At 61.7% G+C, this 20,601-nt stretch overlaps 1 protein-coding gene across 6 annotated transcripts; it reads left to right on the top strand.

Annotated features, from left to right (window-relative positions):
* Window positions 1-56: 56 nt before the first annotated feature.
* Window positions 57-20,363, top strand: PCNX3 (pecanex 3). 6 transcript variants are annotated; one of them, XM_027045115.2, is made up of 35 exons: window positions 61-756; window positions 1,130-1,317; window positions 1,545-1,644; window positions 1,763-1,802; window positions 1,902-1,997; window positions 2,233-3,360; window positions 3,869-3,992; window positions 4,081-4,256; window positions 4,719-4,809; window positions 5,165-5,300; window positions 6,557-6,717; window positions 7,513-7,666; window positions 7,951-7,983; window positions 8,246-8,417; window positions 8,524-8,634; window positions 8,998-9,089; window positions 9,264-9,373; window positions 9,555-9,660; window positions 9,767-9,859; window positions 10,038-10,188; window positions 10,983-11,127; window positions 11,475-11,652; window positions 12,669-12,777; window positions 12,941-13,070; window positions 13,462-13,520; window positions 13,625-13,840; window positions 14,488-14,741; window positions 17,097-17,327; window positions 17,499-17,602; window positions 17,909-18,056; window positions 18,149-18,379; window positions 18,465-18,739; window positions 19,122-19,255; window positions 19,339-19,637; window positions 19,714-20,363. In XM_027045115.2, the coding sequence occupies exons 1-35, from the start codon at window positions 604-606 to the stop codon at window positions 19,909-19,911; spliced, it is 6,126 nt and encodes a 2,041-aa protein (XP_026900916.1). In that variant the 5' UTR covers window positions 61-603; the 3' UTR covers window positions 19,912-20,363. The 6 variants fall into 6 exon arrangements, 5 of the variants coding, with proteins under 5 accessions (XP_053058901.1, XP_026900916.1, XP_026900917.1 ...); XM_027045116.2 differs by having other exon boundaries at window positions 62-756; window positions 4,078-4,256; window positions 6,575-6,717; XM_027045117.2 differs by having other exon boundaries at window positions 63-756; window positions 4,078-4,256; window positions 6,596-6,717; window positions 19,714-20,362.
* Window positions 20,364-20,601: the final 238 nt, after the last annotated feature.

Here is a 20,601-nt window from a genome sequence, read left to right as displayed (position 1 = left end):
CTTCCTGCGCGTGCGTCGGGTTTCCTGCCGTCAGGTTTTCCTTTTCCGGGTCTCAACTAGGCCCGTCGCACGCATGCGCCACTGTTGGCTGGCGGCTCGCGGTTCCTTCCGGCCTCCCCCTTGGGCCGGCTCCTGCAGTAGCCGGGCGAGCGCGGAGCCCGAAGAGAGTGACCTGTAACCCCGGAAGTGGACCTCAGGGTCCCGGGGCTCTCCCCGGGCCAGAGCCGAGGGAGTCGTCGTCTGCACCCCCGGAGCACCCACTCCACGCCCATCTCTGGATGCCGCCGACGGGTGCCCGGCCCGTGCCCCGCGCCTGCCTACCGGATCGGCCCCTCGGAACAGTTCTGGGCCGGGGGTGGGGGCCTGGACCCCGCCCCTGATGAGGCTCCACCCCCGCGCCCAGGCCTCGCTCCGCTGACTGCTCCGGCCGGCCCCGCCCCCTGCCCGCCCCCTTGCCCGGGCGACCCCTCTCCCCCGCTGGGGGAGGCCATGGCGTGAGCTCGAGGCCGGGCCCCGGGGCCCTCGGGCGCCAGGCGGGGCATGGGCCGGCGGCCGCCCCCATGAGGGTCCCGGGAGGGGGGCGCGCGCATCAGCGGCGGGGCCATGGGGTCGCAGGTATTGCAGATCCTGCGCCAGGGGGTGTGGGCCTCGCTCACCGGCGGTTGGTTCTTCGACCCGCACCAGAGCACCTTCTCCAACTGCTTCCACCTTTATGTCTGGATCTTCCTGCTCACCTTTCCCTTCTTGCTGTACATGGTGAGATGCTGCCGCCACCTGTGACTCTCGCGGGGAAAGGGAGGGTGGATGTCAGGGAGGGGTGCCAACCTGGTAGGGATTCCGGGCTGTGCCTTGGGCACTTGGGGTGTGGAGAGGATTCACTGCAGCGTTTGGGGTAGGTGGAAGAGTGGCCAAATTCTTCTTTTGTTGGGCTGGGTGACCTTGAGCCCCTCACTTAATCTGACCCCAGTTAGAGGACCGAGCTTCTCGACAAGGTCTTGGTACCAGTTGTAGCAAGGGATGGGCGATGAAGTCTTGTGAATTTGTGAATCCTGGCTCTGACTGTGGTGGTAGGCCTACCCCATGGGGCCAGGGCTGTATAAAGAGGAGCCTGACTTGCTGCCATCTCCAGGTCCTGCCCCCCAGCTTGATGGTGGCCGGTGTGTACTGCCTTGTGGTGGCTGTCATCTTCGCTACTATCAAGACTGTGAACTATCGGCTGCATGCTATGTTCGACCAGGGCGAGATCGTGGAGAAGCACAACTCTACCATGGGGGAGCCGGAAGAAGAGCCTGCACAGGGGGACAGCAGTTTGCCCAGGTTGGTGGGGTAGGGGTTGTGGTGGTAATTGAGGGGTCCTGGTGCCTGGCCTTAAGGTTTGGGGGCTTAGGGGACATTGGCTCCGTGAGCAGTTGAGTGCTAGCTCTGCGGTCAGCCCCAGACTTTCGAGAGGACCCTGGAGAAGAGAGGAGTGCCGGCGATGGTGGAGGAAGTACAATGGGAAGAGGGGAGGTCAGCTGAAAGCTGATGTTTTTCTCCACTGCTAGGGACCCCGGAGTGGAGATGACAGTGTTTCGGAAAGTGAGTTCTACACCGCCGGTACGCTGTAGCTCCCAGCATTCCGTGTTTGGCTTCAATCAGGTCTCGGTGAGTGGTTCCTAGCGTCAGTCTGTCCCACTTCTCTCTTGGGAGCCCGAACCCACTGTGGGTATGTCCTGAACCTTCGTTTTACTCGGCGTGTTCCTTCATTTGTTTGTGTGCCTAGGAGCTGCTGCCCCGGATGGAGGACTCCGGGCCCCTCAGAGGTAGGTGGCTCCTGCTCAGGGCTGAGTTTGGTGGTGTGGAACGGGATGGCACACCGGTGCCTTGAAGTCCTGCTGACACCTGTGGGGCCATGGTCGCAGACATCAAGGAGCTGGTTCGGGAGCAGGGCAGCAACAACGTGATCGTGACCTCGGCTGATCGAGAGATGCTGAAGTTAAGCTCCCAGGAGAAACTGAGTGAGTGGGCATGATAGGGCAGGGACTTGGCAGCGGGGGGAGGACTAGCTGACTTGTCTTTGAGTCACCCCAAGTTTTGTTTCTCCGGGGCTCTCTTTATCCTTCAGGTTGGGGCCTCCTTATTGTCCTGCCCCCGCTGGGCTCTGGGGAAGCAGCGGCCTTAGGACCCTCTTAGCGACCGGTTCCTGTTGCAGCATGCCCTTCCCTCACTTTCTGTCTTCCTTTTCTCTGATAGTTGGAGACCTTCCCCAGACACCCCCGGGGGCTGCCCCAGACCCCTCTCTCCCCAGCACAGACTCTTCAGAACGTTCTCCCCTGGCTGGGGATGGAGCCCCCTGGAGGGGGAGCAGTGTGGCCGATACTCCCATGAGCCCCCTTCTGAAGGGGAGCCTCAGCCAGGAGCTGAGCAAGAGCTTCCTGACCCTGACCCGGCCTGACCGGGCCCTGGTGAGGACCAGCAGTCGACGGGAACAACGCCGGGCAGCAGGCGGCTACCAGCCCCTGGACAGACGGGGCTCTGGGGAGCCCACACCCCAGAAAGCCGGCTCCTCGGATTCCTGCTTCAGTGGCACTGACAGGGAGACGCTGAGCAGCTTCAAGAGTGAGAAAACCAACTCCACCCACCTGGACAGCCCCCCTGGGGGGCAAGCCCCGGAGGGCAGCGACACAGACCCACCCTCTGAGGCTGAGCTGCCTGCGTCACCAGATGCTGGAGTCCCCTCAGATGACACCCTGCGTTCCTTTGACACGGTCATAGGAGCAGGGACGCCACCGGGCCCGGCCGAGCCGCTCCTGGTCGTGCGGCCCAAGGACTTGGCCTTGTTGCGGCCCAGCAAACGGCGGCCACCCATGCGAAGACACTCCCCACCTGGCCGTGCCCCTCGGCGGCCCCTGCTTGAAGGCGGGGGCTTCTTTGAGGACGAAGACACCAGCGAGGGCAGCGAACTGAGCCCGGCCTCCAGCCTCCGATCTCAGCGCCGCTACAGTACTGACAGCTCTTCTTCTACTTCCTGCTATTCCCCCGAGAGCTCCCGTGGTGCAGCAGGGAGACCCCGGAAGCGACGGGCCCCCCATGGGGCTGAGGAGGGGACGGCTGTGCCCCCCAAGCGGCCCTATGGGACCCAGCGGACGCCTAGTACCGCCAGCGCCAAAACGCATGCCCGAGTGCTGAGCATGGATGGGGCAGGGGGCGATGTCCTCAGGGCCCCCCTGGCTGGCTCCAAGGCTGAGCTGGAGGCCCAGGCGGGGGTGGAGCTGGCTGCTGGGGAGCCCGCTCTGCTGCCTGCTGAGGCCCACAGGGGACCTGCCGCCAACCAGCCGGGCTGGCGGGGGGAGCTGCAAGAGGAAGGTGCTGTGGGGGGAGGTGAGTGCCCGCTCTGCTGGGGGTGGGGTGGGGAGACGAGCTAGCTATGGGCTTGGGTTTGGACAAGGGCCAGGCTGCAGACGAGCTGGTCAGAGTCAGCTCAGCCTCTGCCTCAGGGAGCAGGTGGAGGTGGACTGAGTGAGTGAGAGGCGTCTGCTGAACCCCTCACCTGAGCAGGGCCGAGAGACCTCAGACACCTGGCTCCAGATCTTGGCAGTTAGTACAAAGCCTCCGCCCGTCGAGGATCCTCAGCATCTGCATTCGTTGTCCTGGGCCGCCAGTGGGGCAGGGCAAGGTCCTATCTTCATTTCCAAGCGTGGAAACTGAGGCACAAGTGTGGTTAGGTGACCTGGCTAGGCCCCAGAGGCAGGACAGAGTTGAATGAGGCCTGACACTTAGCTCCGTGCAGGAGCAGCTGCTGCCTGCTCCCCGCCCCCCCCCCTGCCCCGCACTCCCCCTGACGTGTCCAAGCCCGTGTCGCTTATGCTTGGGGCCTCTCTCTGGGCAGCGGCCGAGGAGACCGGCAAGCGGGACCGCACAAGCAGTGTGAGGCGCACTCAGGCGATCCGCAGGCGCCACAATGCGGGAAGCAACCCCACCCCTCCAGCCTCTGTTATGGGCTCGCCGCCCAGGTGAGCCCCTGCTGGCTGGTTGGAGGGGCGGTGGGGGCCCGTGGCTCTAAGTGGCGCTGACCCGTGGGCCGACCCCCCTCTTCAGCAGCCTGCAGGAAGCTCAGCGGGGCCGGGCCGCCTCTCACTCCCGGGCGCTGACGCTGCCCTCTGCCCTGCACTTTGCTTCCTCGCTGCTGCTCACCCGGGCCGGCGCCACCGTTCACGAGGCCTGCACCTTTGATGACACCTCCGAGGGCGCCGTGCACTACTTCTACGACGAGAGCGGTGAGCCCCTCCCCTGAGTCCAGCGGCCGAGCCCCTGAGCCCGGCTGACCCCACACCCCCTGGCCCTCACGCGGGGGGTTTTGTAGTCCTCGCAGCAGCGCTTGCTCTGTCGGGCACGTACCACGCTCTCAGCCCTGTGGTGACCGACCGCTTTACCTGGGCTGCCTGACCTCAAACTTGCAGCCGCCCTGAGGCACGGGGTAGCCTCGTAATCCTTGCCCTGCTGCTGAGGAGGCTGAGACACAGACTGAGGTCACAGCTGAGCAAGTGGCGGGAGAGAATCCCAAACCCAGGGCGGCTGACCCGCGGTCTCTCCCCTCTCCAGCTCGTGGTCCCTAGGGGCTGGGCTGCCACCCAGGAGGACGTAGCACGCGGTTCTTCCTTGCATGACGGTCCACGTGGGTCAGGCCTGGGTGCTCCTGTCCCTGATCTGCTGCTTTGTGTCCCATACCCTTGCCCCAGGCGTGCGGCGTTCCTACACCTTTGGCCTGGCTGGAGGCGGCTACGAGAACCCTGTGGGGCAACAGGGGGAGCAGGCAGCCAATGGAGCTTGGTGAGTCTCCAAGCTTGGGCTCGCCCGGCCGGCAGCCTGTTGGGCCGCTGTTTCTAGGGACATTCTCTCTTCCCGGGGCTGGGGCAGGGGCAGCTCAGAATCTCTAGGAGAAGAGGGTGGAGAGTGGCAAAGGGCAGGCCTGTAGGGGTGCTTACGCTGTAGGAACACGACATCTCTAGGCAGGAGGCTTCTAGGAACCAGGGCCTGGGAGGGAGGTCTTCCTGCCACCTGTTTCCTGTGTTCTGTATCTGAGCAGCCCCCTTGGGGCCCCGGTTGTGGCCTGACTTTGGCCTCAGTCCCCCCGCTGTCCCAGGGCTCTCCAGTGGCCTAACCTTCATGGCTGCTGTTCCCACAGGGACCGCCACTCACACTCCTCCAGTTTCCACTCGGCTGATGTCCCTGAGGCGGCAGGTGGCCTGAACCTGCTGCAGCCAAGGCCAGTGGTTCTACAGGGTATGCAGGTGCGCCGCGTGCCCCTGGAGATCCCAGAGGTGAGGAGCCAGCGGTCAGGGAAGGACCTGCGGGAGGGGCAGTGGTGGGGGGGCAGGTGACTGAGCACTTGCCCAGGTACCAGGAGGGACGAGCCGTTCCAAGTAAGGGCTCCCGGGGGCCCTGAGGTGTCCATCCTGACCTTTGATGGCTGACACTGGGCGTGCAGGCTCTCTGGATCTCTGGGGCCCAAGGAGTTGTTTATTTGCTTACTCAACAGGCGTGTCTAGGGTATCTCCTTTATCCCAGACGGGCCCCTACTAAGTGGGGATGACGAGTGTCGACAGTGATACCTGTGGAAGAGGCGCTTTCTTCCACGTACTTGGCTGTGCTGCTCCCTGTGCAGGGCCCAGGTGCACTGCATAGCACGGGGCACTCTGTTCGAGCTTGTTGCCTTAGCGGGGTTATTCACGGGCTCCCATCTCACTCCCAAAAGTACCCCAGTTTGGACAACAGTTTACAGGATCTAATAATGGCAGAAGCATTAAAGATGCTTCAAAGCCAGAGTCAGAGTTTAGAGAACAGTCGTGAAAGGAGCACCCACTCATCTAACACTCAGGGTCACAAACAATATATAAAGTGCCCAGAAGCCCCACGTGTCCCTTTCTGGTGTATTTATTCTCCTTACTTGTCACATGGGATAGGCACCACGGTCCTGAGACAGCTGATGGCCACATCCAGAGGCAGGGGCTGTGCATCTTTGGCTCTGCATTGTATCCCTAAGGCCCAGGGCGAGGCGTATAGTTGTGCCCCATGAGTATTTGTTGAACGAAAGATGCAAGAAATCCAAAGAGATTAGGTATTTGCCCGGGGCCTCACAGTACTGGCATTGGCACCCAGGCCTGTCATCAGGGCTGGTTCCCTGTGTGCTCTGGGATAGGATGGTCAGAGTGAGCCTGATGGCTCTGTCCAGGAGGAGGGTAGCATTGCACTGCGTCCCAAATGTGGATTTCACCGAGCCCAGGAAGAGGTGGGAGAGGCTGCCTGAGCGGGGAAGACACGGACGGCACTGGTGACTGTGGCCCACAGCAGCCCTGGCAGGTCCCCAGCAGCCATTGAGCCATTGAGTCCTAGGAACCTGGAGAGAGGATCAGGCCTTTGTGATGGAGCGTCAGGACAGGCCACAGGGCTGCTCGATGGCGGGGACTCTGTGCTGGAGGAACCCGGCTGACCAGCCAGTGTGCACCGGGCAGGGGGATGGTGGCAGTGGACCGTGTGGGGGGCGAGGGGCTGATGGCTGCGGCTGTGGGGACCGCAGTTTGACCTGCTGGACCAGGACTCCCTGCACGAATCCCAGGAGCAGACGCTGATGGAGGAGGCACCACCTCGTGCCCAGCACAGCTACAAGTACTGGCTTCTTCCTGGCCGCTGGACGTCTGTGCGCTATGAGCGGCTGGCCCTCCTGGCCCTCCTGGACCGGTGAGTGCCCACCCGCCTCGGCCCCTGGCCCCTGGCCCCCCAGCCTTCTGAACCCTGTGAACATATGGAGGCCATCATGGCAGCAGGAAGCCTAACCGTTGCTGGGGGTCACTGAAGGTGTGTCAAGGGCTGGAGTGGGCTTCTGCTAGGTCCTTTTGGAGCGTGAAGGGGTGGCCAAGCGGATGGTGCTCTAGTTACTCCTCTGTCCCAAAGCTCCACTCAAGACAAACCATTCTTGTCCGGTCTCTTGTTTATATCTGTTTTTATTTTAGATTTTCTTGAATAGAGGTCCACGGTCTAAAAAAGCTCGCAAACTCTTTGTCTCAGCTTTCCCATTTCTTAGGGGTAACTGAGGCCCAGGAAGTCCGATAGAGAAGTCAAGTGGCTTCTCTTGTCTGCATGGATGACTTGGGCCTAAGAGCCCGTGTCCTGGCTTCCATGGTCTGGATTTCCTCCCGGCACTGCAGCCAGTGTTTGTGGGGCACTGCCTGTGTGCATGGCATGCATAGGCTAGAGACAGGCAGTCCCCGGAGCGGTGGCACTTGGAGCCTACAGGGTCTAGAAGGGACGAAGATTGGGATTCAGGGTAGCAATGGGGTGGCTTCCTAGAAGAGGTGCGAACTGGCCTCCATGCCTGAGAGGTCTAGATTCCGACATTCAGAGGATGAGGGGGTGGCGCGGGCACAGGCACAAACGTGGGCCTTTGTGGCTGGGTCCTGTCCTCTGTGCTCCACCCACTTTTGCCCCCCTAGCCGGTAAGGAGTTGGATGTGCCCTGACCTTGCTGTCTCTCCAGGACTCGGGGGCTGGTGGAGAACATACTCGGCGTAGGCCTGAGCAGCCTCGTTGCCTTCTTGGGCTACCTGCTGCTGCTTAAGGGCTTCTTCACGGATATCTGGGTCTTCCAGTTCTGCTTGGTCATTGCCTCCTGCCAGTATTCCCTGCTGAAGGTCAGTCCTTACTCCCTGGGCCACCTCCCTCCCCCCCCCCCCCCCCCCCGCCCCACCTCTCTCCACATGCCTCCTTTCCCATAATCCATTTTGAGGGGTGTGAGCTGGAAAGCAGATAAGACACTTGAGATTCCCTGTAACCAGCCCCTTGCCTTACAAATGAGAGAACCAAGGCTCAGGACAGTTTAGGATCCTGCCCTGGTTACTCCTGACAGCCAGTGGTGGAACCAAGCATGTCCTGGGCTCTGGCTTCTGTTGCGAATGTAGCTCCTGTCTTTTTCCAGAGTGTCCAGCCTGATGCGGCATCTCCCATGCACGTGAGTAGAGTGCTTTCCCGAGGGTGCTCAAATGTGGGGCTGGCAGGGGCTGAGACCAGGTGTGCAGGGGTCTGGGAGGGGCAGGGCTCCCTCACCACCCGTATGGCCTCAGATCCTCAGTCCTGCTGCCCTCACCCTGCCAGGCTTTCTGTCTTAGATCCAGGGCCACGGGTAGGGCACGTGAGCACGTGCGTGTGTGTGCGCACATGTGTGCGGGGTGGTCAGTGGGGGAGGCCTGGCCCCTCACAGTCCCACTCCCCAGGGCCACAACTGGGTGATCGCATATAGCCGGCCTGTCTACTTCTGTATCTGCTGTGTGCTCATCTGGCTGCTGGACGCCCTGGGCTCAGCTCAGCCCTTCCCACCCGTCTCCCTGTATGGCCTCACGCTCTTCTCCGCCTCCTTCTTCTTCTGTGCCCGGGACGTGGCCACTGGTGAGATTGGGCAGCCTTGAGGTGACTCGGGAGTGAGGCCCCAACGGTGGGCCAAGGGGTGGCCTGCAGGCTGACCGGCCGGGCCTTTGCTTTCCCTCCCTGGCAGTGTTCACCTTGTGCTTCCCGTTCGTCTTCCTCCTGGGCCTCCTGCCCCAGGTCAACACTTGCCTCATGTACCTGCTGGAGCAGATAGATATGCACGGCTTTGGGGGTACAGGTAGGGGGCCCATAGGTGGCTTGCGTGTCGGGAGGCAGTGTGGGGCCCAGGAGGGGCCTTGGGTTGGGTGTGTGGCTCCAGCCTTTTGCTGAGTCTTCTCCTGTGTCTATACTGTGGGTATCTATAGGTGTGGATCAAGAGCCCGTCCCCTCCCCCTGCTTCCTCCCCTCCCCAAACAAGTGGTTTCAACCCAAGAATGCCAGAAGCCCTGAAGGCCTCTCAGGGCTCGAGGAGCAGAGAACAATGGGCTAGTGATGGGTCCCAGGGAGGTTAGCCTGTGAGAATCGAGGGCAGTGGGGTGCGGGTGAGGTGGGGCAGCAGCAGGTAGCAGTCGGGCCTTACCTGCTGTTTCTCACCTGACAGCCGCCACCAGCCCGCTCACTGCCGTCTTTAGCCTCTCCCGCAGCCTGTTGGCTGCTGCCCTGCTCTACGGCTTCTGCCTTGGGGCCATCAAGGTAGGGATGACCTGTGGGGTGGGGGGCATGCTGAGGCCCAGGGGTGTTGTTGGGACAGGACTGTGAATTGGGCTCAGCAGTGGCTTCTCCCGGGGCAGGGGGAGGGGGCGGTGGATCCTCCCCTCCCCCCACGCTTACCCTGCCTCCCCTGACCAGCATGGGTTCTCTCCCCAGACTCCTTGGCCGGAGCAGCACGTCCCTGTCCTCTTCTCGGTCTTCTGTGGCCTCCTGGTGGCCCTGTCCTACCACCTGAGCCGTCAGAGCAGTGACCCCACCGTGCTCTGGTGGGTGCCTGCACGTGCCTGTCCGTGCGCATGTGTGTGTCTGCGTGTGTGTCCGTGCATGGCAAGGGTTGCGGGGGCGGGGGTGTTCCGTGCACGTGCCTGGCCCCAACCGACCCTGGTGCCTGCGGCAGGAGTGTGGCCTCTGCAGACCCGGGCCTCTGCCTCTTCTCACCCACCCCAGGTCTCTGATTCGGAGCAAGCTCTTCCCCGAGCTGGAGGAGCGGAGCTTGGAGACGGCTCGGGCCGAGCCCCCAGACCCACTGCCAGACAAGATGCGCCAGTCGGTGGTGAGGGGCTGGAGTGTGGGGTTCTAGTCTTGGGGTGGGGAGCTGACAGGGTGTGGTCAGCCCCCCGGGCGGCGGGCACCCACGCTGGTGTTTCCCGGCCCTGCAGCGTGAGGTCCTGCACTCTGACCTGGTGATGTGTGTGGTGATCGCCGTGCTCACCTTTGCCATCAGCGCCAGCACCGTCTTCATCGCCCTGAAGGTTCGTGTGGCATGGGCCACCCCTGTCCCCTGGGTCTTTGCCGGAGCCTCCTCCACCCGAGGGCCCTGGGCAGCCATGGCCTCGTGTCTTTCTCTGCCCCTGCCCAGCCCGTGCCCAGGCCCCCTTGGCTCCTTGGCCTGCTCCCCTTGGCTGAGCCTCTGGCCTCTCCCTCCTGCAGTCGGTGCTGGGGTTCGTATTGTACGCACTGGCTGGGGCCGTGGGCTTCTTCACGCATTACCTGCTGCCGCAGCTCCGCAAACAGCTGCCCTGGTTCTGCCTGTCGCAGCCTGTGCTGAAGCCGTTGGAGTACAGCCAGTATGAAGTTCGAGGTGAGTGCCTGCCCCCACCCCTCCGCCCCTCCTGCCCCGATTTCCTGGTTGACCTGCAGCCTGCCGGCAGGGGGCAGCCTCCACCCGGGCTGTCCTGACCGCCCTGACCCTGCAGCCCCTTCGAGGGCCCTGCCTGCCTTCTCCTGCCTGCTGTGCCCCAGCTTGGCCCCTGCTTTGCTCTCACCCTGCCTGCCCTGCCCTTTTCCCCGCCTCTTTTGCTTTCTCTGAGGAGATGGAGGAAGTAGAATTCCAAGGCTCTAAAGGGATCTGTCGTCCGGGATCACAGATTGGTTTCCAGTAGACCAGGTCTGCCTGGCTGATTTTCATTTGAGCCCTGTGATAAAAACACCTTTAAGTCTCTGTTTAATCGTCTGGTTTTGTTATGCAAGGTTCCACGTGCCGTTTTACTTAAGCGATAAAAGATTTTGCCCATCCCCGCGTGACGATGATCAGCTCAAGCCAGGTGGCAGTGGCCCCTTACGAAGGGCCCTGCAGCTCAAGGTCACAGCGCATAGGGGCCTCATCCAGCCTGCCTTGGCTCCAGTGGGCATGTTGGATGGCCTCATTCCATTTGTTTTCAGACAGCAGAACAGGCAAAGAGCGTGCCCTGGGCCCCTGATGTGCCCTGTCCGGGCCTCATTGCCCTCATTTGAGCTGCCACAAAGCTTCTAGGCACCTGAAGAGCCATGTCCCCTGGTTTGCCCTCTCTCCAGGTTCCCTCTGGGAGCGCACCTGACTTGGCCCTGCGGTAAGAGGGGAGCACACAGAGTCACCAGTCCTGCCTTCTCTCGCAGGCGCTGCCCAGGTGATGTGGTTTGAGAAGCTGTATGCCGGCCTGCAGTGCATCGAGAAGTACCTCATCTACCCCGCCGTGGTGCTCAATGCCCTCACGGTGGACGCCCATGCTGTCGTCAGCCACCCGGACAAGTTCTGCCTCTAGTGAGGACTGCCCCGCCCCCACCATCCCACCACTTGCGTTCCCACGTGACACGTGGGATGCTGAAGCCCACAGAGGGAATGAAAACCTGCCTCCGTTGCCCAGCCAACTAAAGCAGGATTCGGGCTTCTGACCCTTTCTGTTGAGACAGTTGCCTCTTGGAAAACAAACGTGTCTCCCAGATGTGTCTAAAAAGGGCGACCCCTTTAGAGAGCAGAGGCTGAGAGTCACCAGCCCAAAAGAGCAGGGCCCAGCCCAGCGGCGCCCAGGCCAGGGCCGGGGAGGGATGGGCAGCCATCTCTGCCTCCTGAGCCCTGCCTGGCACATAATGCCTGCTTCTCGTCTACAGCTGCCGGGCGCTGCTGATGACCGTGGCTGGGCTGAAGCTGTTGCGCTCAGCCTTCTGCTGCCCGCCCCAGCAGTACCTAACCTTGGCCTTCACTGTTCTGCTCTTCCACTTCGACTACCCACGCCTCTCCCAGGGCTTTTTGCTTGACTACTTCCTCATGTCCCTGCTCTGCAGCAAGGTGAGGTGGTCATGTTGCAGTCTCTAGGCTGTGCGGCGGGAACGGGGTGGCAGGGAGAACTCCCCCAGGGGCCTGCGGCCCTCGCAGCTGCTGTTCCACATCAGCCCCACCGTGGGCCTTCTCAGCAGTTTATCCAGGGGCACGGAGGAAACTGGTTTAAAGGGCTAAAGTGACTTGCCTCAGGTCCCCCAGAGAATTGGTAGCCAGCCAGGACTTGAATCCAGGTCTGTCTCACTTGGCTGCCTCTTCTCTGAATCATGGTATTTGGTCACTTTCCTTATAAGCAGTTAAGGCAGTTCAGACTTGGCCTTGTCCTCTAGATACCAGCCTCTGAGCTCTGCCCCTTTGCCAGCCACAGCCCTGGGGAGCAGTTAAGAGCTGAGTTTCAGAAGCCCCTGGGGCCTGGGTATATCCAGACTGCTCTGCCAGGCTGTGGGATCCCCTGATCAGGGGTTGGGGGAAGGGATCACTGTGAACAAAGAACCATTCCTCGGCACTGTACTGGAAGCCTGTAGTGGTACCTTCCTAGCCCTGGGATCCCAGCAAAGATCCCAGCATAACCCTGACATGGGTTTTCTGGTCTGGTTTTCTGGTCTGGCCCAGAGTGGTAGAGATCCAAACTGTATCCCCTTCTGAGGGTGGGGCCTGTGACTGTCTCTTGACTCTCAGTATCATGGTTGAGGCCCAGCCTCATCACTGACTGATGGCCCGAGCAAGTCATTTGCCTGCCCTACCTTTTCTGAACCTCACCTTTCCAATCTGTGAAATGGGACAGCAATAGGAAGCTCCCAGGGTGGTCCTGCAAATAGACGGCTAATGCTCCCATAGAGGGTTTGCTAACAGTAACGGATACTTTGAGCCAGGTCCAGAGAGAAAGGGCCGGGAGTGATCTTGAGCTTGACTCGCACGTGGGCAGCCACTGGGGTAGGCTCGAGGCTGTGAATGGGTACTTGATAGACCCCACCTCTGTGAGTGACCTGTGTATCTTTCACTTCTCCCCTCTCCGACCCTGCCAGCTGTGGGACCTGCTGTACAAGCTGCGTTTTGTGCTGACCTACATCGCGCCCTGGCAGATCACCTGGGGCTCGGCTTTCCACGCTTTTGCCCAGCCCTTTGCCGTGCCACGTACCCAGCCTGCCGCCCGCTGCCTGGGTGGGGGTGTGCGAGGAGGGCTGTGGCCTGGATGGGGGGGGGTTGGGGGCACGGGGCAGGTTGATGGGGGTCAAGGAGTGGTGAGGGAGGTCAGGGAGGGTCCTGTATGCCTGCCACCTCCTTGACTTGCGCCCAGACTCGGCCATGCTGTTCGTTCAGGCCCTGCTCTCGGCACTTTTCTCCACGCCACTTAACCCCCTGCTGGGCAGTGCCGTCTTCATCATGTCCTACGCGCGGCCCCTCAAGTTCTGGGAGCGCGACTACAAGTGAGTACTGCGGGAGCAGGCGGGTCACCCAGAGGGGACCTGGAAGGGAGAGGAGCTCGGGGCCCAGGCGGGGTGGGGTGCAGGGGGGTGCCACAGCGAGGTTGCAAGTGCTTGGGCACGGTGGGCTTCAGATGGGTGATCTGATGAGGGCAAAACCTGAGTCAGGCCGAGCCTTGGGCTCACACCCTGGGCTTCCTGGCCATGTGGTCCTAGGTGAGTCCCCTCACGTCCCGAAGCCTCAGTCTCGTGTGCAGTGGGGCTGTCATGGCATCTGCCCAGAGAACAGGGGTGTGGGCTCAGAGGACGCGATGGTGGGCTGGCGGGAATCATCGTCTGAACCCTGGGCAGCCTCACCCTCTCAGCCAACTGTGTTGTCGTTCTCTCTGAACAGCACTAAACGTGTGGATCATTCCAACACCCGCCTGGTCACCCAGCTAGATCGGAACCCAGGTGTGTACTTGGCCATCTGGGGGCTTTTAGGGCCAGGCCTCCCTGGGGAGGGAGCCTTGCTTACTTGTCATTTTGCCCATTTGTCTGTCTGTCCTGGGTCTCAGGCGCTGACGACAACAACCTCAACTCCATCTTCTATGAGCACTTGACGCGCTCGCTGCAGCACACGCTGTGTGGGGACCTGGTGCTGGGCCGCTGGGGCAACTACGGCCCCGGCGACTGCTTCGTCCTGGCCTCTGACTACCTCAACGCCCTGGTGCACCTCATCGAGGTTGGCAATGGCCTCGTCACCTTCCAGCTGCGTGGCCTTGAGTTCCGGGGTGAGCGCGGGGCCTGGGCCTGACGTAGGCTGCTGCGTTGCATAGCGCGTGAGGGCTGAATTCTAGTCCATCCCTGCCCTGGTTTGCAGGGTGACCTTGAGCAAGGCACTCTTCCTCCCTAGGCCTGGGTTTCCCGCTATAAATGGTGAGGCGGCAGGGTCTCCTTTGGCCAAGCTGTGTCCCTGCCCTGACTCTGGGTCCACAGGGACTGAACAGGCTGCACTGGTACAAGCTTGGGCCCGGAGCTCTGGGATCTCCCTTCCGCTCCCAACTGCCTGCCCTGTGGTCTTGGGCTTGGCCCAGGTTGGGTGCCACCTATGACCCCTGGTGGGTGAGCTAGCTCTTTTCCTTCGGAAGACGTCCATGTTGGATGTCAGCTTCAGAAAAGGCCCCTGAGGGTGCAGAGGGGCTCTAAGCACAGCTCATGAGCACCATAAACTTGAGCAGGTCACTTCTCTGTGAGCTTCGGTCTTTGCTGTGGCCCCTGGGAGTCAGGAAGAGAAAGGGTTCATTTGTCGATCCGTTCATTTAATAACGTTTACTCACACGGCATCCCCGGGCAGGGAATGACGAAGGCCGGGGCGCTGGCTGGGGAGAAGGCAGGCGGGATGTGCTGGTGGCCCCCTGACTGCCCCCCTCCCCTCCAGGTACCTACTGCCAGCAGCGCGAGGTAGAGGCCATCACGGAGGGCGTGGAGGAGGATGAGGGCTGCTGCTGCTGTGAGCCTGGCCACCTGCCGCGGGTCCTGTCCTTCAATGCCGCCTTTGGGCAGCGCTGGCTGGCCTGGGAGGTGACGGCCAGCAAGTACGTCCTGGAGGGCTACAGCATCAGCGACAATAACGCCGCCTCCATGCTGCAGGTGTTTGACCTCCGCAAGATCCTCATCACTTACTACGTCAAGGTATGTCGGGCGGGTGGCTGGGCAGCAGGGGTCCCCACTAGCGAATGCTCACTGACCAGGAGCGTCCTGAGTGTCATCTTCTGGATTGTTGGGAACCTGTTTTTCCCAAGGGAAGCAGAAGCCTTAGAGAGGTTAAGCATCCTCCAAGGTGCCACCCACCACCAGACACCAGGACTCAGGGGCCTCAGTGGCCTGTGTGGCTCTAGCATTAGGGTACTGGGGGGCGGGGGTCTCCCTGTCACCCTTCTCTGGAAGATGCACCTTGGAGGGGATCAGGGGAAAGTGGGCAGTATGTGCATGGGTCCCCTCACTGGGCTGCTGGTCCTGGGAAGGGCAGTTGCTGAGGCCAGTCTTCTAGACCACCAGGACCCTGGCTCAGGTCCCACCAGCACAGAGGGACGATAATGCTACCAATGGTGGCGTTAAGTGATAATCATAGAAGTGGCTGCCAAGCAGTGGTACTTACCAAGGGACAGGCTCCTAAACTGGCTGAAGCCCACCACACCCTTCAAGAGAGGTCCTGATGTCTCAGCCATGGCAGCTGGCTCGCAGAAGGAGGCGATTAGTCTGAGGCCCCAGAATCAGGAGAAAAGTGGCAGAGCCAGTCTTAGACCCAAGCCTGGGCCTCCCTGTCTCAGTCTGGGTGTGCCAAGCACCTGCTGGGGGTGGTGGGGTTTGTGAGGCACAGTGTGGGGTCCAGCAGGAGCCCTGGACTGGGTTCTGGGAAGCCTGCGATGTCACCTCCTTTGCTGTGTCTGGTTTACCCGCTTGAGAAGTGGGGATTACTGGAGTTCTGTGAGATGGCAGGAATGATGCAGCTTTGTGACCCCCAGAGTAAGGGAACCGAGGGAGTGGGGTGAGGGTGGTCACTGGCCACAGTCCCTTGTGCCCTCTTAACATCTGCCCTGGGGCTCCTGGCGTGGGGTCTGGAGGGGAGGCCTCCTGGGGCCCAGATAGGCCTGCTCACCTGAGGTCATCTCTGGGGCAGGCGTCTGCATCTCCCAGCTGTCCTCTCGCCTCCAGTGACATCCCTTCTGCAGCACACGTCAGAAAACTGTAATTCTTCTGTGGTTTTTCCTATCCACCCATCCACTTCTAAGGAAGGGCTTGTGAGCCTCACACCTCTCACTGTCACCTAGGAGGAGGCTGTGGTCCAGACCGGGACATTCCCAGCTTCAGGTCATCCAGGGGTCACAGTTCTGTCCACCTCTCCCCCCCCCCCCCCATTGTCAGAAAAGTGCTTTTACTGAGGTCACCCTGCTGCCTCCCGGAAACCCAGCTCAAGGCCAACAGCAGCCTTCTCATGGCTGTGCACCAGGCACCTAGCCAGGCTTGGGCTGGCAGGCTGAGATGAGCTCCACCCCAGCCAAGTTTAATGTGCCATGGGGAAGCTAACTTGCCACGGATGCAGCTGCCTCCAAAGCTGGGCACGGTCAGAGCTGGGTACAGGTGTCTGGAGGACCTGGGGAGTGCTCTGCCAAGGACAGCGTGGGGTGAAGTTCGGAAGGATAAGTCGGGCGTGGTGGCAGGTGTGCGGGGCAGGGTGCCCCACCGGAGCCACCCTGCTGGACATTCCTCGTCTTGTCTGGGTGCCCTCTGTTCATGGCCAGCTGCAGCACCCTCCCCAGCCCCAGACTGGCCACCCTGTCCCCAGGCACAGGACCAGATCGGCTCCATCCCAGGGTGCCCATGGAATCCCTGTAACCTTGCTGGTTACCAACTGCCAGCCACACACTGCCCATCCATCCTGACTGTCTACCTTCCAGAAGCTCTTCTCCATTTGCCCAAACACCTGCTCAGCAACCAGCGTTCACTTAAGGGGTACAGGAGCCGCCGACTTTGGGCACAGGATACTGTGCCTTTGCCTTTTTTTCTGAGTGGAAGCCCTGTGGCTGTCACATCTCACCTGCCTAAAGGGACCCATGACCTACGGGCATGGCCTGCAGGCAGCCCCACTACCTCAGCCTGACCTTCCAAGGTCTCTGAGATTTGGATCCCACAGCATCATGGTGTGGAAGGTTCTGGGGGTTCAGTTTAGAACCCCCTAGCTGCGTCTGCTTTGCTGTGTAACCTCAGGCAAGTCTGCTGTCTAAGCCCCAGTCTTTCTTCAAATGAGGGATCTTCTGAAGCAAGCAGACAAGCACTTGCCACAGGGCAGAACCTTCCAGGCGATGCTGTGTAAGGAGGGGGGCTTCCTGGCCTAAGAGAGGGGGGCACACTTGCTCGTGTGGCTTCAGGGAACTCAGAGGGGCCGAGGGTGGATGGCCCAGGGAGCATCCTGGTGCTTTCTCTCCCACGACTAGGGCATGACCGCAGTCACTGGCCCCAGCTCTGATGCCTGCCCTCTCCTCCTAGAGCATCATCTACTACGTCAGCCGCTCACCGAAGCTGGAGGCGTGGCTGAGCCACGAGGGCATTGCAGCAGCCCTGCGGCCCGTGAGGGCGCCGGGCTACGCTGACTCGGACCCCACCTTCTCACTGAGCGTGGATGAGGACTATGACCTCCGCCTCTCCGGCCTCTCACTGCCCTCCTTCTGCGCGGTGCACCTCGAGTGGATCCAGTACTGCGCCTCCCGGCGCAGCCAGGTCCGGCCACCATGACCCTGGGGCTGCCTCCCTCCCTCGCCCCACCAGTTCTCCCTTCCCCGTGCGAGTCCCTCTTGCTCTCAGCCTCCCTCGGCCCGGGCCCTGCCCCCCGCCCCGCATTCCCTGTCCTGGTCTGAGCTGGGCTCTGGGGACGGGGTCCTTGTGCCGCAGCCCGTGGACCAGGATTGGAACTCGCCGCTGGTCACGCTGTGTTTTGGCCTGTGCGTGCTGGGCCGGCGGGCCTTGGGGACGGCCTCGCACAGCATGTCTGCCAGGTGAGTGCCACAGGTCCGGCCGCGCCTCCTGTACTCCCCCTGCCCCCTCCGCGAACAGCTCTGGGCCAGAAGCCCCCAGGAACCACATCAGTCCTTCCTTCAGGGTGGCTCCTCTCTGTGGGCAAGACACCTCCCAGTTATGATCAGGCCTGTTCCTCACCACCCCGTGAAGGACCCAGACGGAGACGGACCTTGTCAGGCTGGGGAAACTGAGGCCCCGCAGGAAGAGCGGTCCCGGCTCCGACCACTGCCTGGAGAGCCAGAGCTCGGGAACCTTCACGCTCGCCTGTGCCTTCTCTTCCACAGCCTGGAGCCCTTCCTGTACGGCCTGCACGCCCTGTTCAAGGGGGACTTCCGCATCACCTCCCCACGCGATGAGTGGGTCTTTGCCGACATGGACCTACTTCATCGCGTGGTGGCGCCTGGAGTTCGCATGGCCCTCAAGCTCCACCAGGTAGGGGACACGCCCCCAGGCAGGGTGGGCCATGGGGTGAAGCCCCTCCCCAGGGCGGGGCCACTGACACGGCCCTCCTGTCCACCCCGCAGGATCACTTCACGTCCCCAGATGAGTATGAGGAGCCCGCCGCCTTGTATGACGCCATCGCAGCCAACGAGGAGCGGCTGGTCATCTCGCACGAGGGCGACCCAGCCTGGCGCAGCGCCATCCTCAGCAACACGCCCTCGCTGCTGGCTCTGCGTCACGTCCTGGATGACGCCTCCGACGAGTACAAGATCATCATGCTTAACCGGCGCCACCTCAGCTTCCGAGTCATCAAGGTGGGGAATGCCCCTTCCCACCCCGTGCCCGCTCAGCCCCCTTCCTGGCACTGACCCCCTGACCCTTGTGTGTGGCCGCCCACAGGTGAACCGCGAGTGTGTACGTGGCCTGTGGGCCGGGCAGCAGCAGGAGCTGGTGTTCTTGCGCAACCGCAACCCCGAACGCGGTAGCATCCAGAACGCCAAGCAGGCACTCCGCAACATGATCAATTCTTCCTGTGACCAGCCACTGGGCTACCCCATCTATGTGTCCCCCCTCACCACCTCGCTGGCCGGCAGCCACCCCCAGCTGCGGGCACTGTGGGGTGGCCCTGTCAGCCTGAGTGCCATTGCCCGCTGGCTTCTGCACAGCTGGGAGAGGTGAGCCCAGAACACCACCCCGAGCCTGTGGGGCTGAGGTCCTGGAGTGAGAAGCAGAGGCTCAGCGAGGTGAAGCCACTTCCTCCTAGGGCTCAGAATGAGGAAGTGCTGGAGCCAGGATTGGGCCCCGAGAGCTGACACCGTCCCAGAGCTGACCTGACTTCATCCTGCTCTCCCAGAGTTGAAGGTGGCCTTTAGCCTTAAGAGCCATTGATAACGCCTCTCTTAGAAGACCCTGCAAAGTAGATGGCAAAATCTGTTAGAGACAGGATCCTGGGGCTCAGAGATGTTAGGTGACTTGTCCTGGAGCCGGGGGCTTGTGCCTGCAAGGTCTCTGGCCCTCCCCCTGCCAACCTGTCCCTCCCCACTGCCCCCATCCCAGGCTTCATAAGGGCTGTGGTGCCGGCTGCAATAGTGGCGGGAACGTGGATGACTCGGACTGTGGCGGAGGCGGTGGCTTGGGCTCCCTCAGCAATAACCCCCCCTTGGCACACCCTACACCTGAGAACACAGCAGGTGAGCTGGCGAGGCCGGGCTGAACTGGTGGGTGAGGAGGATGGCCTAGCTGAGATCTCTACCCTCTTATCTGTCTCCCACAGGCAGTGGAGACCAGCCCCTCCCTCCGGGTCCAGGCTGGGGCCCTCGGCCTTCCCTGAGCAGCTCTGGTGATGGGCGCCCCCCTCCTCTGCTGCAGTGGCCACCCCCTCGGCTCCCTGGACCAACCCCTTCTTCTCCCGCCCCCACTGAGGGTCCCCGGCCCTCAAGAACCCCTGGCCCCGGTCTCCTCAGTTCTGAGGGTCCCAGCGGGAAGTGGACCCTGGGGGGTCGGAAGGGGCTGGGGGGATCTGAGGCAGAGCCAGCCTCAGGGAGCCCCAAAGGAGGCACCCCCAAATCTCAGGTAAGGGTCCTGTGGAAGGGTTGGGTCCTGAGCTACTCAGGTCTGCTTTCCCACCAACCTCTCTCCCCTCCCTTAGGCGCCCCTAGACCTCAGCCTCAGCCCGGATATCAGCACCAATGCCTCCTCGCCCGCCAGAGCAGCCCAGGACATTCCTTGCTTGGACGGCAGTGCTCCTGAAAGTGGCACACCCACTGGGATCCTGGGTGACTGGCCTGCCCTTGCTGAGGAGCGTGAGAGCCCGGCTGCCCAGCCCCTGCTGGAGCATCAGTACTGAGTGGCCTGGTACCCTCTGGATCCCAGCCCTAGGATTCAGTAACTTGGATCCCTGGTCTCTGGCCCTCTGCTGGACCACAGAACTGAGTGGCTTTGGCTTCCACATCTGAACCCTGACCTCTGGCTGCCTTAGCCAGCGTACCGGAACTAAGTGGCCCAGACCTCCGGCCTTGATCCCTGATCTCTCATCCCTAGTCGAGGGCCTGGGCTCCCTAAACTGAGGCAGGCAGCCTCCCAGCCAGGCCCTAGAAGTCAAACCCGTGGGCTGGTCCCGTTTCGAGCCCGTGGCCAGGACTGTCTTGGCCCCTGGGCCTGCACTGCCTGCAGGGGCAGCCCCTTGGCCTGGACCGGGGGCTGAAATGTGGGAAGGGTGGTTTCTTTTTTTCTTCTTTCTTTTTTTTTTTTTTTTTTTTTTCGTGCTTCAGAGACACCAGAATAACACTATTTTTGATTTTGGTTGGCGTCCTCTTTTTCTGTCTGGGATTGTTTGGGTGGAGGGTAGAGGTGGCGGCCAGGTCAAGGTAGATGAGCACCAAGAAGAGGATAAAGGATGTGGGGATGGGTTATGATGGAGATAGAGGTAAGGCCCAGGTAGGGTTCACGTAGCCCTAGGTCCTTCCCCCCCCAACCTGTTCCTTTTGAAGCCTTGGTCTGAAGTTCATTTTGTTCACTTTCTCATCCCTGTATTTTC

The sequence above is a fragment of the Acinonyx jubatus genome, chromosome D1, assembly GCF_027475565.1.
Source record: "Acinonyx jubatus isolate Ajub_Pintada_27869175 chromosome D1, VMU_Ajub_asm_v1.0, whole genome shotgun sequence".
Lineage (NCBI taxonomy): Eukaryota > Metazoa > Chordata > Mammalia > Carnivora > Felidae > Acinonyx > Acinonyx jubatus.
The sequence above is the reverse complement of the archived record's forward strand: the minus strand, read 5'-3'. Positions and strand labels throughout refer to the sequence as shown.